This window comes from Coregonus lavaretus (genome assembly GCF_964263955.1).
Source record: "Coregonus lavaretus genome assembly, chromosome: 25".
In the NCBI taxonomy this organism is placed as follows: domain Eukaryota; kingdom Metazoa; phylum Chordata; class Actinopteri; order Salmoniformes; family Salmonidae; genus Coregonus; species Coregonus lavaretus.
Window position 1 is genome coordinate 12,973,927 of NC_140012.1, and position 14,929 is coordinate 12,988,855.

General features: G+C 42.5%; 1 protein-coding gene across 2 annotated transcripts; it reads right to left on the reverse strand.

The window, feature by feature from the left end:
- Nucleotides 1-4,288: 4,288 nt before the first annotated feature.
- LOC311100963 (somatostatin receptor type 2-like) lies at nt 4,289-14,407 on the reverse strand. Of its 2 annotated transcripts, XM_084141957.1 has the most exons (4): nt 13,886-14,407; nt 13,737-13,794; nt 11,497-12,293; nt 4,289-11,202 (listed from the first exon to the last, which is right to left on the reverse strand). In XM_084141957.1, the coding sequence occupies exons 3-4, from the start codon at nt 12,220-12,222 to the stop codon at nt 10,786-10,788; spliced, it is 1,143 nt and encodes a 380-aa protein (XP_083998083.1). In that variant the 5' UTR covers nt 12,223-12,293; nt 13,737-13,794; nt 13,886-14,407; the 3' UTR covers nt 4,289-10,785. The 2 variants fall into 2 exon arrangements, with proteins under 2 accessions (XP_083998083.1, XP_083998082.1); XM_084141956.1 differs by lacking the exon at nt 13,737-13,794.
- Between the last annotated feature and the right edge of the window lie 522 nt (nt 14,408-14,929).

The following is a 14,929-nucleotide window of genomic DNA, read 5'->3' on the forward strand; positions in this document are numbered from 1 at the left end:
CTTCTTTAACCTGTCTCCTCCCCTTCATCTACACTGATTGAAGTGGATTTAACAAGTGACTTCAATAAGGGATCATAGCTCTCATTTGGACTCACCTGGTCAGTCTATGTCATGGAAAGAGCAGGTGTTGTTAATATTTTGTATTCTCAGTGTCTGTACAGTATACTGGTGCTGAGAACCAACCCTGGTCTCCCCTACTTACTTTAATAACAACACAACTGCAAAGGAAGGGAATTAGCAATTACTTCACAGCTATACAGATCTGCGTGTTGAGTCACTGTGAAACTAAAACTGGCGACACATAATTGCACCCTCCTCTGCACCTGGTGTACTAGTTCTCTGCCGGCCTGAAGTAGATGTCATGTAGAAACAGGCAACCTGTTTTTGAACAGTTCACCTACAGAAACCTACTAAACCTCAGAATAGGCCTACAGACAGATGTTCAGTCAAATAGGAGGAAAAAAAAGTCAACACACTCAAACCTCAACAGCACTGGAAATGCTAACAAATTTGTCTACCCAAAAGTGTGAAGCCAGCCATTTTGAAATGGAACTGCTTTTAATTGCAAGTAGTAGTAATAGTAGTAGTAGTAGTAGTAGTAGTAGTAGTAGTAGTAGTAGTAGTAGTAGTAGTAACAACAACGGTAGCAACAATATGACATATTTACAAAAACCAGACATTTGATATGAAACCAACATAAACGTTACAGTGGTCTTTGAACACAATGAGAAATCGAACAAATGATCTCCACCCAGGTATTCTCAGATAAACCATTTAGGATCTCACAATGTCTGTTTGTTTGGTTGTGCAGCTGTATGGACAAAGAGCCTTCTTCAAGCCTAACAGAGTATGTACAGTCAGGTCCATAATTATGGCCACCCTTGATAAAGATGAGCAAGAAAGACTGTATAAAATAAATTATACTAATACTGAGCTATATTGTATGCTCCCAAAAAATGGGAAATTATATTATGTTATACTATTACAGTTGTTTAACAAGTAATACAAAAAAAATCAACAACAAAAAACATAGGGGTCAAAATGATTGGCACCCCTGTATTCAATAGCACTTTCCCCTTGCAAAGATAACGTCACTGAGCCACCACTGGTGCACGTGGTCAAGGAGCTCTGTTTTGATGTAATCTGACTATAGCACCGGTTCCAAGTGCCAATGCCGTTTATCAAACTTTAGCCGGTGCTATGGGCAGATAACATGAAAAATAGAAATGTATCTCATACTTACGGTAAAATATGGGGGGGATCTTTGATGTTATGATGCTAGTCCTGGAGTCCTTGTTAAGGTCAACGGCATCATGAACTTTACCAAGTACCAAGACATTTTAGGCCAAAACCTGGTTGCCTCTGCCAGGAGTCTGAAGTTTGGCCTCAAGTGTATCTTCCAGTAACACAATAACCCCAAGCGCTAATCAAAATCCACAAAGAAATTGTAAATTTACCACAAAATCAACATTTTGCAATGGCTATCTCAGTCTCCGGACTTGAACCCATTGAAAATCTGTGGTTTGAATTTAAGAGGGCAGTCCATAAAAGCAGGCGAAGGATATCATGGATCTGGAAAGATTCTGTAAGATTCTTCCTAACATGTTCTCTTTTTGAAAAAGGCTCAGTGTTGTTTTCCTCGCAAGGGGAGAGCAAGAGTATTATAAAAAAACATGGGTGCTAAAAATGTAGAACCATATCTTGTTAAACAAAATCATTTTTGAATATTCACATGAAAATCTGTCGCTAGTTGGATGAAAACCTAGCTAGTATTAGCCATTCAACATGACCTCAACACGTTCAGTTTTCCAATGATTTTATAGAAGATACATATTCCTCCATTTCTATGGCCATTGTGAGTAAAACAGAACCTCTAAACATCTTTCTAATAATAGGCTAACTGTGTGCCACTGCTGCTAACTCAACCTCTCAAATAAAACTAACCAACCATTTTAAAGGTACAGGGTTTCAAAGACAACAACCTGTAAAAGTGTCAGAGGAGATATAAGTAACTGCCAAAATAAAGGAAACATCAACATAAAGTGTCTAAATAGGGCAATGGGCAGACAGAACAGCTTCAATACACCTTGGCATAGATTCTACTAGTGTCTGGAACTCTATTGGATGGATGCCACACCATATTTCCACGAGAAATTCCATCATTTTGTGTTTTGTTGATGATGGAAGAAGACACTGTTTCAGGTGCCACTCCAGAATCTCCCATAAGTGTTCAATTGGGTTGAGATCTGGTGACTGAGACACACACACACACACATACACACACACCCACACACCCACACACCCTTTAAACTCCCTAAACTCCCTATGTGCTCAGAGCATGCGCAGACCAACTGGCAAGTGTCTTCACTGACATTTTCAACCTCTCCCTGACCGAGTCTGTAATTCCTACATGTTTTAAGCAGACCACCATAATCCCTGTGCCCAAGAAAGCAAAGGTAACCTGCCTAAATGACTACCGCCCCGTAGCACTAACGTCGGTAGCCATGAAGTGCTTTAAAAGGCTGGTCATGGCTCACATCAATACCATCATCCCGGAAACCCTAGACCCACTCCAATTTGCATACCTCCCCAACAGATCCACAGATGACGCAATCTCAATCGCACTCCACACTGCCCTTTCCCACCTGGACAAAAGGAACACACCCACAAAGCTCATTACTAAGCTAAGGACCCTGGGACTAAACACCTTCCTCTGCAACTGGATCCTGGACTTCCTAACGGGAAGCCCCCAGGTGGTGAGGGTAGGCAATAACACATCTGCCACGCTGATCCTCAACACGGGAGCCCCTCAGGGGTGCGTGCTTAGTCCCCTCCTGTACTCCCTGTTCACCCACGACTGCGTGGCCAAGCACGACTCCAACACCATCATTAAGTTTGCTGACGACACAACAGTGGTAGGCCTGATCACCGACAACGATGAAACAGTGTATAGGGAGGAGGTCAGAGACCTGGCAGTGTGGTGCCAGGACAACAACCTCTCCCTCAACGTGAGCAAGACAAAGGAGTTGATCATGGACTACAGGGAAAAGGAGGGCCGAACACGCCCCCATTCACATCGGCTGTCGTGGAGCGGGTCGAGAGTTTCAAGTTCCTTGGTGTCCACATCACCAACAAACTATCATGGTCCAAACACACCAAGACAGTCGTGAAGAGGGCACGACAACACCTTTCCCCCTCAGGAGACTGGAAATATTTGACGTGGGTCCCCAGATCCTTAAAAAGTTCTACAGTTGCACCATCGAGAGCCTCCTGACCGGTTGCATCACCGCCTGGTATGGCAACTGCTCGACATTCGACCGCAAGGCGCGACAGAGGGTAGTGCGTACGGCCCAGTACATCACTGAGGCCAAGCTTCCTGCCATCCTGGACCTATATACTGGGCGGTGTCAGAGGAAGGCCCCAAAAATGGTCAAAGACTCCAGTCACCCAAGTCATAGACTGTTCTCTCTGCTACCGCACGGCAAGGAGTACCGGAGCTCCAAGTCTAGGTCCAAAAGGCTCCTTAACAGCTTCTACCCCCAAGCCATAAGACTGCTGAACAATTAATCAAATAGCCACCCGGACTGTTTATATTGACACCCCCCTTTGTTTTTACACTTCTGCTACTTGCTGTTTATTATCTATGGATAGTCACTTTACCCCTACCTACATCTACAAATTACCTCGACTAACCTGTACATTGACCCGGTACCGGTACCCCCTGTATATTGCCTCATTATTGTTATTTTATTGTGTTACTTTTTATTTTATTTTTTACTTTAGTTTCTTAACTCTATTTCTTGAACTGCATTGTTGGTTAAGGGCTTGTAAGTAAGCATTTCACGGTAAGGTCAACACCTGTTGTATTCGGCGCATGTGACAAATACAATTTGATTTGATTTGATTTGCTCCTTTGAGAACTTTCTTTCAAAGTCACTGAGATCTCTAGATCATGGTAGACAAAATAATGTGCAACTGGGCATTTTTATACATGACCCTAATCATGGATTTTAATTGCTTAATTAACTCAGGAACCACACCTGTGTGGAAGCATTTGCTTTCAATATACTTTGTATCCCTCATTTACTCAAGTGTTTCCTTTATTTTGTCAGTTACCTGTACATTGTAGTGTTCTGTACATTGTACCTGATAACTGTCTGTGGTCAGTAAATTACGACCCCAGTAAATGATGACCCCATACCTCAACTATTTCCAGCCCCAGTAAACTACCTCATATAACATCTTAGTACTTTGAGATTGTTTTTCAATAAGCACATTACAAATTACATGTATTATTATTATTTATTATAACTACATACAAAATACTCTTTATCAAAACAATCACAACGCCTATATATAATAATCTCACTTGCTGAGCAGGGATACTGTATGCTCTGTGATCAACTGTATTTGTTAGCCTGAGTGCCAGTTATGCTATCATGCCAACTCTTTGTCACTCGTTGTCAGGCCAGACATGTTTTGCTTGACAATGGCAGCGGTGGAGTTGGCAAGAGCACAAACAGATCTTGGACCAGGCTACTGCATTGCACCTCAGAGCGCAAGAAGAGCAGCTGATATTGAGAAAAACACTATGAGAAAAATACTGTTGGTCTGATGATGAGAACTGCTCCTTCATTTGACTGACATTCAATAGTATATGGCCCCTGTATCATTTAGAGTTCAACCACTTGTGACGTTTGAACCTGAGAGACAGACACTTGATGGTATGGTTTGACCTCTGCACTTTGCGGTCTCTTTTAAACATTAACATCCTGTTTACTTAATGGAAAAGTCTGTGTTTGAGTACAGTGTATGACCCCTTCCTCTAACTCTCTGTGGCTAGTTTGTTTAGTTAGTAATCATTACAAATACAATGTACTGTATGTATGTCATCTCTCCAGATGACCATCTATAATATAATGTTTGTTTAAGGTTCAGGAGCGTTCACTGGGCGCTTCATTCACTAATGAAGTAGATTTTAATGTAACACTAGCACAACTGATACGTAGTAATGAATGGACTAGATAGGAAAATATGTGCACATTAACACAGTGTTTTGTACATACCATAATTGTGAGTCATGGCAACAGAAATGATGAGTGACATCAAGCGGCAGTCCCACACACACACACACACACAAACACAAACACACACACACACACACACACACACACACACACACACACACACACACACACACACACACACACACACACACACACAAATTGCTCTGTATTATGAAAGTACAGTATAATTACTGTCCAATAAAATATAATCAATCTGAGAACTCACACGTGACAATAAACAAATTATGACACATCATTAACAATATTTTACACTGCGCTTACTGTTTGCAAGCTGAAGGAAAGCAAGAGCCCAAGAGAGAAAGATTGCTCACACATAGAGGACAATAGTGCTTACAGTAAAATAATATATGATCTTATATCTTATGTCTGCCCTCCTTGTTCTCATTTAAGACCCCCTGCTCCTCCATTGCAGGAGCAAGCTTTGGTGACGGATAGTCTTAATGGTTGTGTATTCACCACTTGTTCTCCTCAATGTGTCTGGAACTGTGTCTGTGTGTCTGTGTATCTCTCTCTGTGTGTGTGTGTGTGTGTGTGTGTGTGTGTGTGTGTGTGTGTGTGTGTGTGTGTGTGTGTGTGTGTGTACAGGAACAAGATAGTGATTCAGTGATAAATAGACAGTTCATTTTGAACGGTGTACCCAAAGGTTAGCACGTTCTAGCCCTTCACAAATGAACAACACATAGAGAGAAGGCTTAGGTTCCACTCTACTACACCCTCCTCCTCTTGGGTTAAATCTATCTACAGGCCTACCTAACCTACTGTTCATGAGCGAGAGCTATCTCATCTGCCTCTGGCATAATGATGCTAATTACAACGCCTGATTTCACCACTTTAATGGGCTGTGAAATTTGTGGCTCACACACACCCTAACACGCTGAGGCCTTCCAGCGAAAATACATGACATACACGCTTAAACACAAACACAAACACACACACTTAAACACACACACAGGAAGGCAGGCAAGTACACAGGCACACACACACACACACAAACACAAACACATAACCATGGATTCCCCATCCGTACACATTTGGAGAGATTACAACGTTGCCCTTGGACTGTGGTATTGAAGCCCACCCATCTCTCTACCAACCAAAACACTGCAGCTATAGCTCCCTCGCTCCTTTGGCTAGGTATCATCACATGATGCAATGCTGTTCATTCAGAAAACATCAGTGTCACTCTGAAAGCATAGAACTGATGCTGACACACAACTCATTCTGCTGAGTATCAACAAGATTGGCCCCACTAGTTTGGCCTTAAAGCCAACTAGTGCTGACAGCAGAAGGGAAAATGTTATACCAGATTATGAACTGTTACAGTAGCTATATGAACCGCCCATGTCGGAGACAGTGTGTGTGAGTGTGTGTGAGTGTGTGTGTGTGTGTGTGTGCTCTTGCATGTGTGAGGTGAAAGGTTCCCAGTAGGGGATCAGTCCCGTCTGCCTTATTCCAACACTATCATATTGACAATGATAGGTTGTGATGCAATCTGACACTGTTTGGGAGAAAGACACAATTGGCCCTACAAATGGGTTAAACAACCAGTCAGTAGATATGTCTCTGACACCTATAATGGTAAATGGCACAGTGGTCAAAAAGAGCAATAATATTGATATGGCTATTGAGCCTCTTGCTATCGCCCTGTGGGCGGAGGAGAGGATTAAGGGAATACTAAGGGCCGACATAACTCACAAGGTGTCCTTATATGCAGACAATCTTCTTTTGTACATTTCTAACCCTGTGGAGTCTATACCATATATCTTAGACATGCTACAAGGTTTTGGGACATTCTATGGTTCTAAGTTAAACCTTACAAAAAGTGTGCCCCTCCCCATTAACCAGTTAGCAGAAGTTACTAGGTATGCCAATTTCCCATTTAAGGTGGAGCATCAGGTCTTTACTTATTTGGGGATAAAGGTCACACGCTCATTTAAGGCTCTGTTTAAACATAACTTCAAAACACTCCTGGAGCGCACTACGCAGGATTTCATAAGGTGGTCGTCTCTTCCCATTTCATTAGCAGGTCGCACTAATTCTGTCAAGATGACTGTACTACCTAGGTTTTTGTACTTATTCCAAATGATTCCCATTTTTTGGCCAAAGTTGATGTTCATACAACTGGACAGCTGTCCAGTCAAATCCACGAATGAGAAAGGTATATCTAGAGAGACCTAAGCCCGCAGGCAGGCTGGGCCTTCCCAATTCTTTACAGTACTATTGGTCAGCAAATATATCTAAATGTGTTTATTGGGTTTCTATATTTGAAGATAAGATGGTCCAACTTGGGCCATCATGGAGTTACAGTCAAGTCTTTCAACTTCTCCTGTCTCGTTCCTGTGCTCCCCACTGACCATGAACATTGGCACCCATGTTTTGAATCCCATTGTCAAGAACTCCCTTAAAATCTGGTCCCAATTCCGAAATCACTTTTACCTTAACCTCTTAAGGAGAGAAGCAAGCTGCTTCTCCCTATTAACATATAATAATCTCTTCCCAGTGTCGCAGATTGACTCATCGTCTCATTCAAAACTCTGAGGGTTGACCATAATATTCCCAATACCTTCTTTTTTAGGTAGCTGCAAACTAGCAGCTTTGCTAAAAAACAGTTCACTTCATTTCCACTCAACCCCACTAAGTGTCCAGTCGAGAAGTGCTTAGATCTTAACCCTTATCTGAAGGGCACAATCTCCAGATTAAACAACATAATACAGAACATTAATCCGCCTTCCTGGGCAAATACAAAATTGGGGTTGTTGTACTGTTTTTCTGTTCTCGTATCTGAAAATCTATAAATAACGTTGTTTTTTTTTAATGAAGAAAATAGCAATAAACCAATAAAAAGCTATTATTTTCATTGCTGCTACCACTCCTCTCTCTCATTCGCATGCATGCTCTCTTACTCTGCCCGTCATTGGCCGTGCTAGCATCTAAGGTCTAAGCCAAATATAAATCAGAGAGTAATGACTTCCTACAGATGAATGGTGGTAACAAGGGGCAGTAAACATAGTGTGTGATCTAAACTAAACCGGGTTTTACAAGGAGAACAAACACACATCACAGAAAACCACGTCTACAGTGCTTTCAGAAAGTATTCATACCCCTTGACTTATTCCACATTTTGTAGTGTTACAACCTGTGTTACAATTCAACATTTATTAAATAGATTTTTTTCTCACCCATCTATACACAATACCCCATAATGACAAAGTGAAAACTTGTTTTTAGAAATGTTTGCAAATGGATTGAAAATGAAATACAGACATATCTAAATTACATAAGTATTCACACCTCTGAGTCAATACATGTTAGAATCACCTTTGGTAGTGATTACAGCTTTGAGTCTTTCTGGGTAAGTCTCTAAGAGCATTGCACACCTGGATTGTACAATATTTATACATTCTTCTTTTTTAAATTCTTTAAGCTCTGTCAAGTTGGTTGTTGATCATTGCTAAACAGCCATTTTCAAGTCTTGCCATAGATGTTCAAGCCGATTTAAGTCAAAACTGTATCTAGGCCACTCAGGAACATTCAATGTCATCTTGGTAAGCAACTCCAGTGTATATTTGGTCTTGTGTTTTAGGTTATTGTCCTGCTGAAAGGTGAATTTGTCTCCCAATGTCTGTTGGAAAGCAGACTGAACCAAGTTTTCTTCTAGGATTTTGCCTGTGCTTAGCTCTATTCCAATTATTTTTATCCTAAAAAACTCCCTAGTCCTTGCCAATGATAAGCAAACCCATAACATGACACAGCCACCACCATGCGTGAACATATGAAGAGTGGTACTCAGTGATGTGTAGTATTGGATTTGTCCCAAACATAACGCTTTGTCTTCAGGACATAATTTCTTTGCCACATTTCTTGCAGTTTTACATTAGCGCCTTTTTGCAAACAGGTGTTTGCATGTTTTGGAATATTTTTATTCTGTACAGGCTTCCTTCTTTTCAGTCTGTCAATTAGGTTAGTATTGTGGAGTAACTACAATGTTGTTGATCTATCCTCAGTTTTCTCCTATCACAGCCATTAAACTCTGTAACTGTTTTAATGTCACCATTGGCCTCATTGTGAAATCCCTAAGCGATTTCCTTCCTCTCTGGCAACTGAGGTAGGCAGGACACCTTTATCTTTGTAGTGACTGGGTTTATTGATAGACCACCCAAAGTGTAATTAGTAACTTCACCATGCTTAAAGGGATATTAAATGTCTGCTTTTTATTTTATTTTAACCATCTACCAATAGGTGCCCTTATTTGCGAGGCATTGGAAAACCTCCCTGGTCTTTGTGGTTGAATCTGTGTTTGAAATTCATTGCTCGACTGAGGGACCTTACTGATAATTGTATATGTGTGTCACGACTTCGGCCGAGGCTGCCTCCCCTCCTTGTTCGGGCAGGCTTCGGTGTTCGTCGTCACCGTCTTACTAACCACTGCCGCCCCAATCATCATCACAATTGTCTCGTCTTGTCAATCACACACACCTGGTTCCTATCCCCTAATTAGTCTGTGTATAAGTGTTCCCTCTGCCCCCTTGTCCTTGTGGGTGATTGTTAATTGTGAGAGTAATGTAGCTCGGTGGAGCTACTCATAACATTGTGTTAGATTTTCCCCCTGTGCCTATGTATTATTGGATTCCGTTACAGTGTAATTGCCAGGGATGTTTGTTTCCCCTGTGCCTGTTTCGTTGATCGCTATTGGAGCGCATTTGTGTGTCAACAAAGGAATAAACTCTGTATTCGGTGATTACCCTCCTGCGCCTGACTCCTTTCACCACATAGAGATGAGGTAGTCATTCTAAAATCATGTTAAACACTATTATTGCGCACAGAGTGTTATTACTGCATGTGACTTGTTAAGCACATTTTTACTACTGAACTTATTTAGGCTTGCCATAACAAAGGGGTTGAATACTTATTGACTGAAGACATTTCAGCTTTACAATTTTAATTAATTTGTAAAAATCTCTAAAAACATAATTCAGCTTTGACATTATGGGGTATTGTGTGTAGGCCAGTGCCACAATATCTAAATGTAATCAATTTAAAATTCAGGCTGTAATACAACAAAATGTGGAATAAGTCAAGGGGTGTGAATACTTTCTGAAGGCACTGTATATACATCAAGACGAGATTGTCTTGTTTGAAGTCAGAGAAGCTTCACGAAGGCAGTCAGATAGGATTTCCAACCTTCCTCAAATCAATGATCCTGGATGCAAAATTCTAAAGTCTCCAGCTTCAGTCAGACGGTATCTGACTTGGTGAGTAACATCTTCCGTATCAATAAATAAGATGCTTTATCATATCCTGCTCTCAAGACAGTATGAATCAATCCATGTCAATGAAACATGAAAGACATCTTTTTCATCTTCTTCAATTCAATCTTTTTGTCTGTTTTCCAAGACGGTATCTTGGCAGGTCTGTTGTAATGGACAGTATAGACCCCCTTGGTGCTTGGGCCACAGTCCAGGAGTTTATAGAAGAGTGATGTTAACATGACTAGTCCATCTAACTCGTCCACATGCACTCTGGTAGTGGGCATTGGACCATCCATCTGCTCATGGAGACGATACACACAATCAGCCCCACAGCCACCTCAGATGAACCGAGTACTATGGTGATTTCATACCCGCACACACGCATGTACACATGCAAGCACGCACACACACACTGTCTCACACACTCCCTCACACACTCTGGCAAACACTCATATGCTGGTCTGCAGCTCGCCGTTGAGCAGCGCGGCGTTGTGCGTTTCTGCGGTGACGTCTTTGACCATGCGCGTCCGGTCCATGCGGCTGTCGCTGCGCTCCACCTCATCCAGGCCCACCACCTTCTTCAAGCACAGAACGTTCTGAAAGCTCTTCTTGAAGTTGTCCGACAGGAAGGCATACAGGATGGGGTTGGCACAACTGTTGGCATAGCCCAGCACCACCACAAACTCAAAGGTACTCTTGAGGACAGGCGTGGTGTCGATGGTGCCCGTCACTGAGGTGACATTGAACACGTAGAAAGGCAGCCAGCAGAGTACGAACATGGCAACTACGATGGACACCATCCTGGTCACCTTCCTCTCCGAGCGCTTATGCTTAGTTGAACCCACGCGCATGCCTGACGACTTCACCTAGTGGACGGGGAGAGAGGGGACACATCCTTTGTTATTGGTGGTACTACCTTAATCGATACCACAACTGTACCTACAGTGCCTTCAGAAAGTATTCACACCCCTTGACTTTTTGAAAATTTTGTTGTGGAATAAGTCATAAGTCAAGGGGTATGAAGGTACTGTATCTCTATGATTATAGGTCAATAAATACTAGGTCAAACTATATCAGAATGGGTGGGAGAACTTCACCAAAGATGTCAAAGATAAATTAACTTCAGAATAAAACACCTTTAACAGGAATGAGGAGCTCACCTTGACGATGATGAGCAGGTAACAGAGGCAGATGACGGTGAGCGGCAGGAAGAAGCCCAGGATAAAGGTGTAGAACATGAAGGCCGTCTGATAGGCCTCCTGAGGCTCTGGCCACACAATGGTACACACCCACGCCTGGTTCTTATTGGGCATCAGACCGCTGAAGATCATGATTGGCAGGTTGACCAGCAGGGACACTCCCCACACGGTAAGGTTGATGATCTTAGCCACGCGTGGCTTCCGCCACTTGGTGGACTTTATGGGGTGGACCACGGCCAGGTAGCGGTCGATGCTCATGACCGTGAGGCAGAAGATGCTGGTGAACTGGTTGAGGGAGTCCACGGTCATGACCAGGCGGCAGAGCACGGCGCCGAAGGGCCAGTGGACCAGGGCCAGCTGCATGGCGATGAAGGGTAGACTCAGCATACAGAGGACGTCAGCCACAGCCAGGTTCAGGATGTAAATGTTAGTGACTGTTTTCATCTTGGCATAGCGCAGGATGACATAGATCACCAAGGTGTTGCCGGTCAGCCCCACGGCGCAGACCATGAAGTAGACAAAGGTAATGACCACGGAGCTGGTCTTATCGAAGAGCTGTTGGGTCTTGTCCGGAGTGTCATTCCGGGACCTCAGGTCGGACTCGTTCCCTGGGAAGTAGCTGTCATAGTACAGGGGCTCGGGGAGGGAGAGGTTGGGGGATGACGGGAGGAGAGGCCAGAGATCCATACTGACAGGGAGGAGGGCTGGGTTGGATCTGTTTCAGGGTTGAGATAGGAGACACTAGTGTCACATCCCACCTGAGTGCACAGTACAGAGAGAGAGAGAGAGAGAGAGAGAGCGAGAGAGAGAGAGAGAGAGAGAGAGAGAGAGAGAGAGAGAGAGAGAGAGAGAGAGAGAGAGAGAGAGAGAGAGAAAGAACAGAGCAACACCACGATGAGGGAGACTAGTTTCCTTCAAAGCACCATGGCAACTGTTAGCCAATACTATATAAGGGTTTATGACTGCAACATGAAGTTACTTAATAAAGCCTGCCCTTCACTTATAGGCCCCACACACTACATTTGCAGGCCCCCACTCTCCTCCTGTAGGGCTTTTTCACTTTAATGTGTTGAACCGTTGGGACTTTACACCCTTGTGTCTCTTCCACTGTGTCTAGCAGCAGCTATGTGTACTGTACACACTGATTACAAATGTTGACTTAATTGATCTGGATTGGACAAACAACCTCAAGTTGATGTGAGACCCTTTGGAAAAATAGCCATTGATTCCTCAGCAGAAATAAATGACGGAAAGGATCAGAGCTAGGCTATAGTTTTAGGCTATAGTGCATGTGCCAAAGCTGCACCCAGAGGATGGGATTCCTCTGGGTGTTGTAATGAAACTACTCTCTGATGCAAATGATCCAATTGCAAAGGACCAGACAGTGCCAAAATAATGTTGAACCCTTTAATAGCCTATTTGTTTGTGGTTGTTGAGAGATGATTTACTTAGAAAAACAAAACTATTGGAAATGTTTAATTATGGGATCAAATGTATTTGTTGTTATTGTTGGGCATAAGGCTATCTGTGGATCCGGGTTTATTGCGCAAATGCAGGCCCTCTATTGGATTGTTCTAGTGGTAAGGAGCCGCGTGCACTGCATGGCCAACCTTTGCGCTCTAATCACAGACAGTGCCGGTAATTATCTTAAGAGTTAGGTTTTGTTTTTCTATTATAGATCTATTTAAAACGTAGCCAATAGGCAGATGAGAGAATAATTAATATATATTTTTTAGTAGAAATTAGATTAAACTTGTTCAGTATTGATTCTATTCATTTTATGCAGACATATTGGTCTCATAAATGCAAGGTGGTTAAGATTAGTCTGTCTTCTATCATTCTAAAATATTTCTCACCCAAAACAGACTTCACATTGTAATATTTGTTTTCAATATTGCTGGAGAGGTTATTTTATATTCATTTATTATTTGATCTGTTTTGCCACCAAATGTAGGAACTAACATTCAATTCATTTTATATGTCAAGTGAAAATGATGGATACATTGCAGGCATTAAAATTCAACAGCGCGCACAATGGCACACAAATGCGCACGATAAATAACCTTGATCCGACTATAAAATTACAGATGCGCTGTTATAATTTACTACAGGTATAACACTGAACAGAAGGTGACAATTGAACTAAAGAAGTGTCCGATAAAAAATATACATTGGTTATGCATATGGTAGACTATACTCACCTTTGACGACTGGTTATCGATAAAGTCCGAAACGAAATGTCACAGGATTACGCATGCACTTTTGCCAAAACCAAGATCACAATTAATTGACTTATTATTTGTTAATAGCACATGCACAATTTCAAGATGTATGTATAGGTTAAACTTACCTTTATTTGGAAACTTTAACGTCACATTAGATCCATTTTGGAATGGTGTCATTTCAGCAAAGAGTATTCCGACTTCCACTTCTGGCCATCACTGAACATCTAATGGAAGGCAGCATTCTGCCCTGTGGCTTCCACTTAACTTATAATACACCTGTCCTCCCATTGCGCACAGTGGTATCTTGTGCGCCAAAGTGGTGACGGTCATTGCCACATAACAGTTATGTCTAACATTTCAAATAGGCAATATAGTATATATTACATTTCTCTTTGAAATACCTCAGCAATACAAAATTGTGTAAATCATATGTAGATAGTTTTGAGTAATTGATGTATCCAAAAGTAGCCTACTGGCGCTGAATCCGTGGCCAGAGATAATGCGAAATCTGTTCTAGCAGGAGGACTGACGCACAAAGAAGAGCGCAGCCTGTTCAGCGCGCTGATGAGCGGTGCACTCACTGCTGCGTTCAGTGGAATTGGATGATGGATGAGTGCGCGTACGCTGCAGGTTTCGTCTCTGCATGCAGATGGAGCTGCGGATCCGCTATGCTCTCGCCCCCTCCTCCCCCTCCTCCCTCCCCTACTCACCAAACTCCCCAAATAGGGTTGTGCGTCAGTGTCTGGACATCGACATGCGTGAAGGAAACTGCCATAGAGTTCCTCGCCCTGATATTTTGTAAGGGGGATATGTGCTCATACTAATGACCTTAATTGTAACGGTTGCCTCAGTCACCCAGACCGGAGCATTTTCTCTGTTTATATGAGAGCTACAGCGCGACAGACTCTGTGCAACCAGACTTTATAGTGAAGCATGGAAGGACAAATTAGGCGCACAGATGGTTGACATCATCTGAATGATCTCTGTCAAAAGTCTCTGAGAAAGTGTGCCTTGTTCAAGCACATTCTTCCGCATGGGGTATTTATTGCACACTAGGTTAACTTCCTTTCAAATGTATAACAAATTAATCTCCAAATAAAGAGTCCCACAAATGGAACAGTTTATGTTGCTTGGATACAACATCACTCACTCTCAATTCAAAACCATCA

Bases quoted from the DNA above. Each gene is read 5' to 3' on its own strand.
- LOC311100963 (XM_084141956.1), bottom strand. From the start codon at position 12,222: ATGGATCTCTGGCCTCTCCTCCCGTCATCCCCCAACCTCTCCCTCCCC. The intron at 11,203-11,496 runs GTGAGCTCCTCA...CCCGTCCACTAG, and splicing joins ACCTGCTCATCATCGTCAAG to GTGAAGTCGTCAGGCATGCG.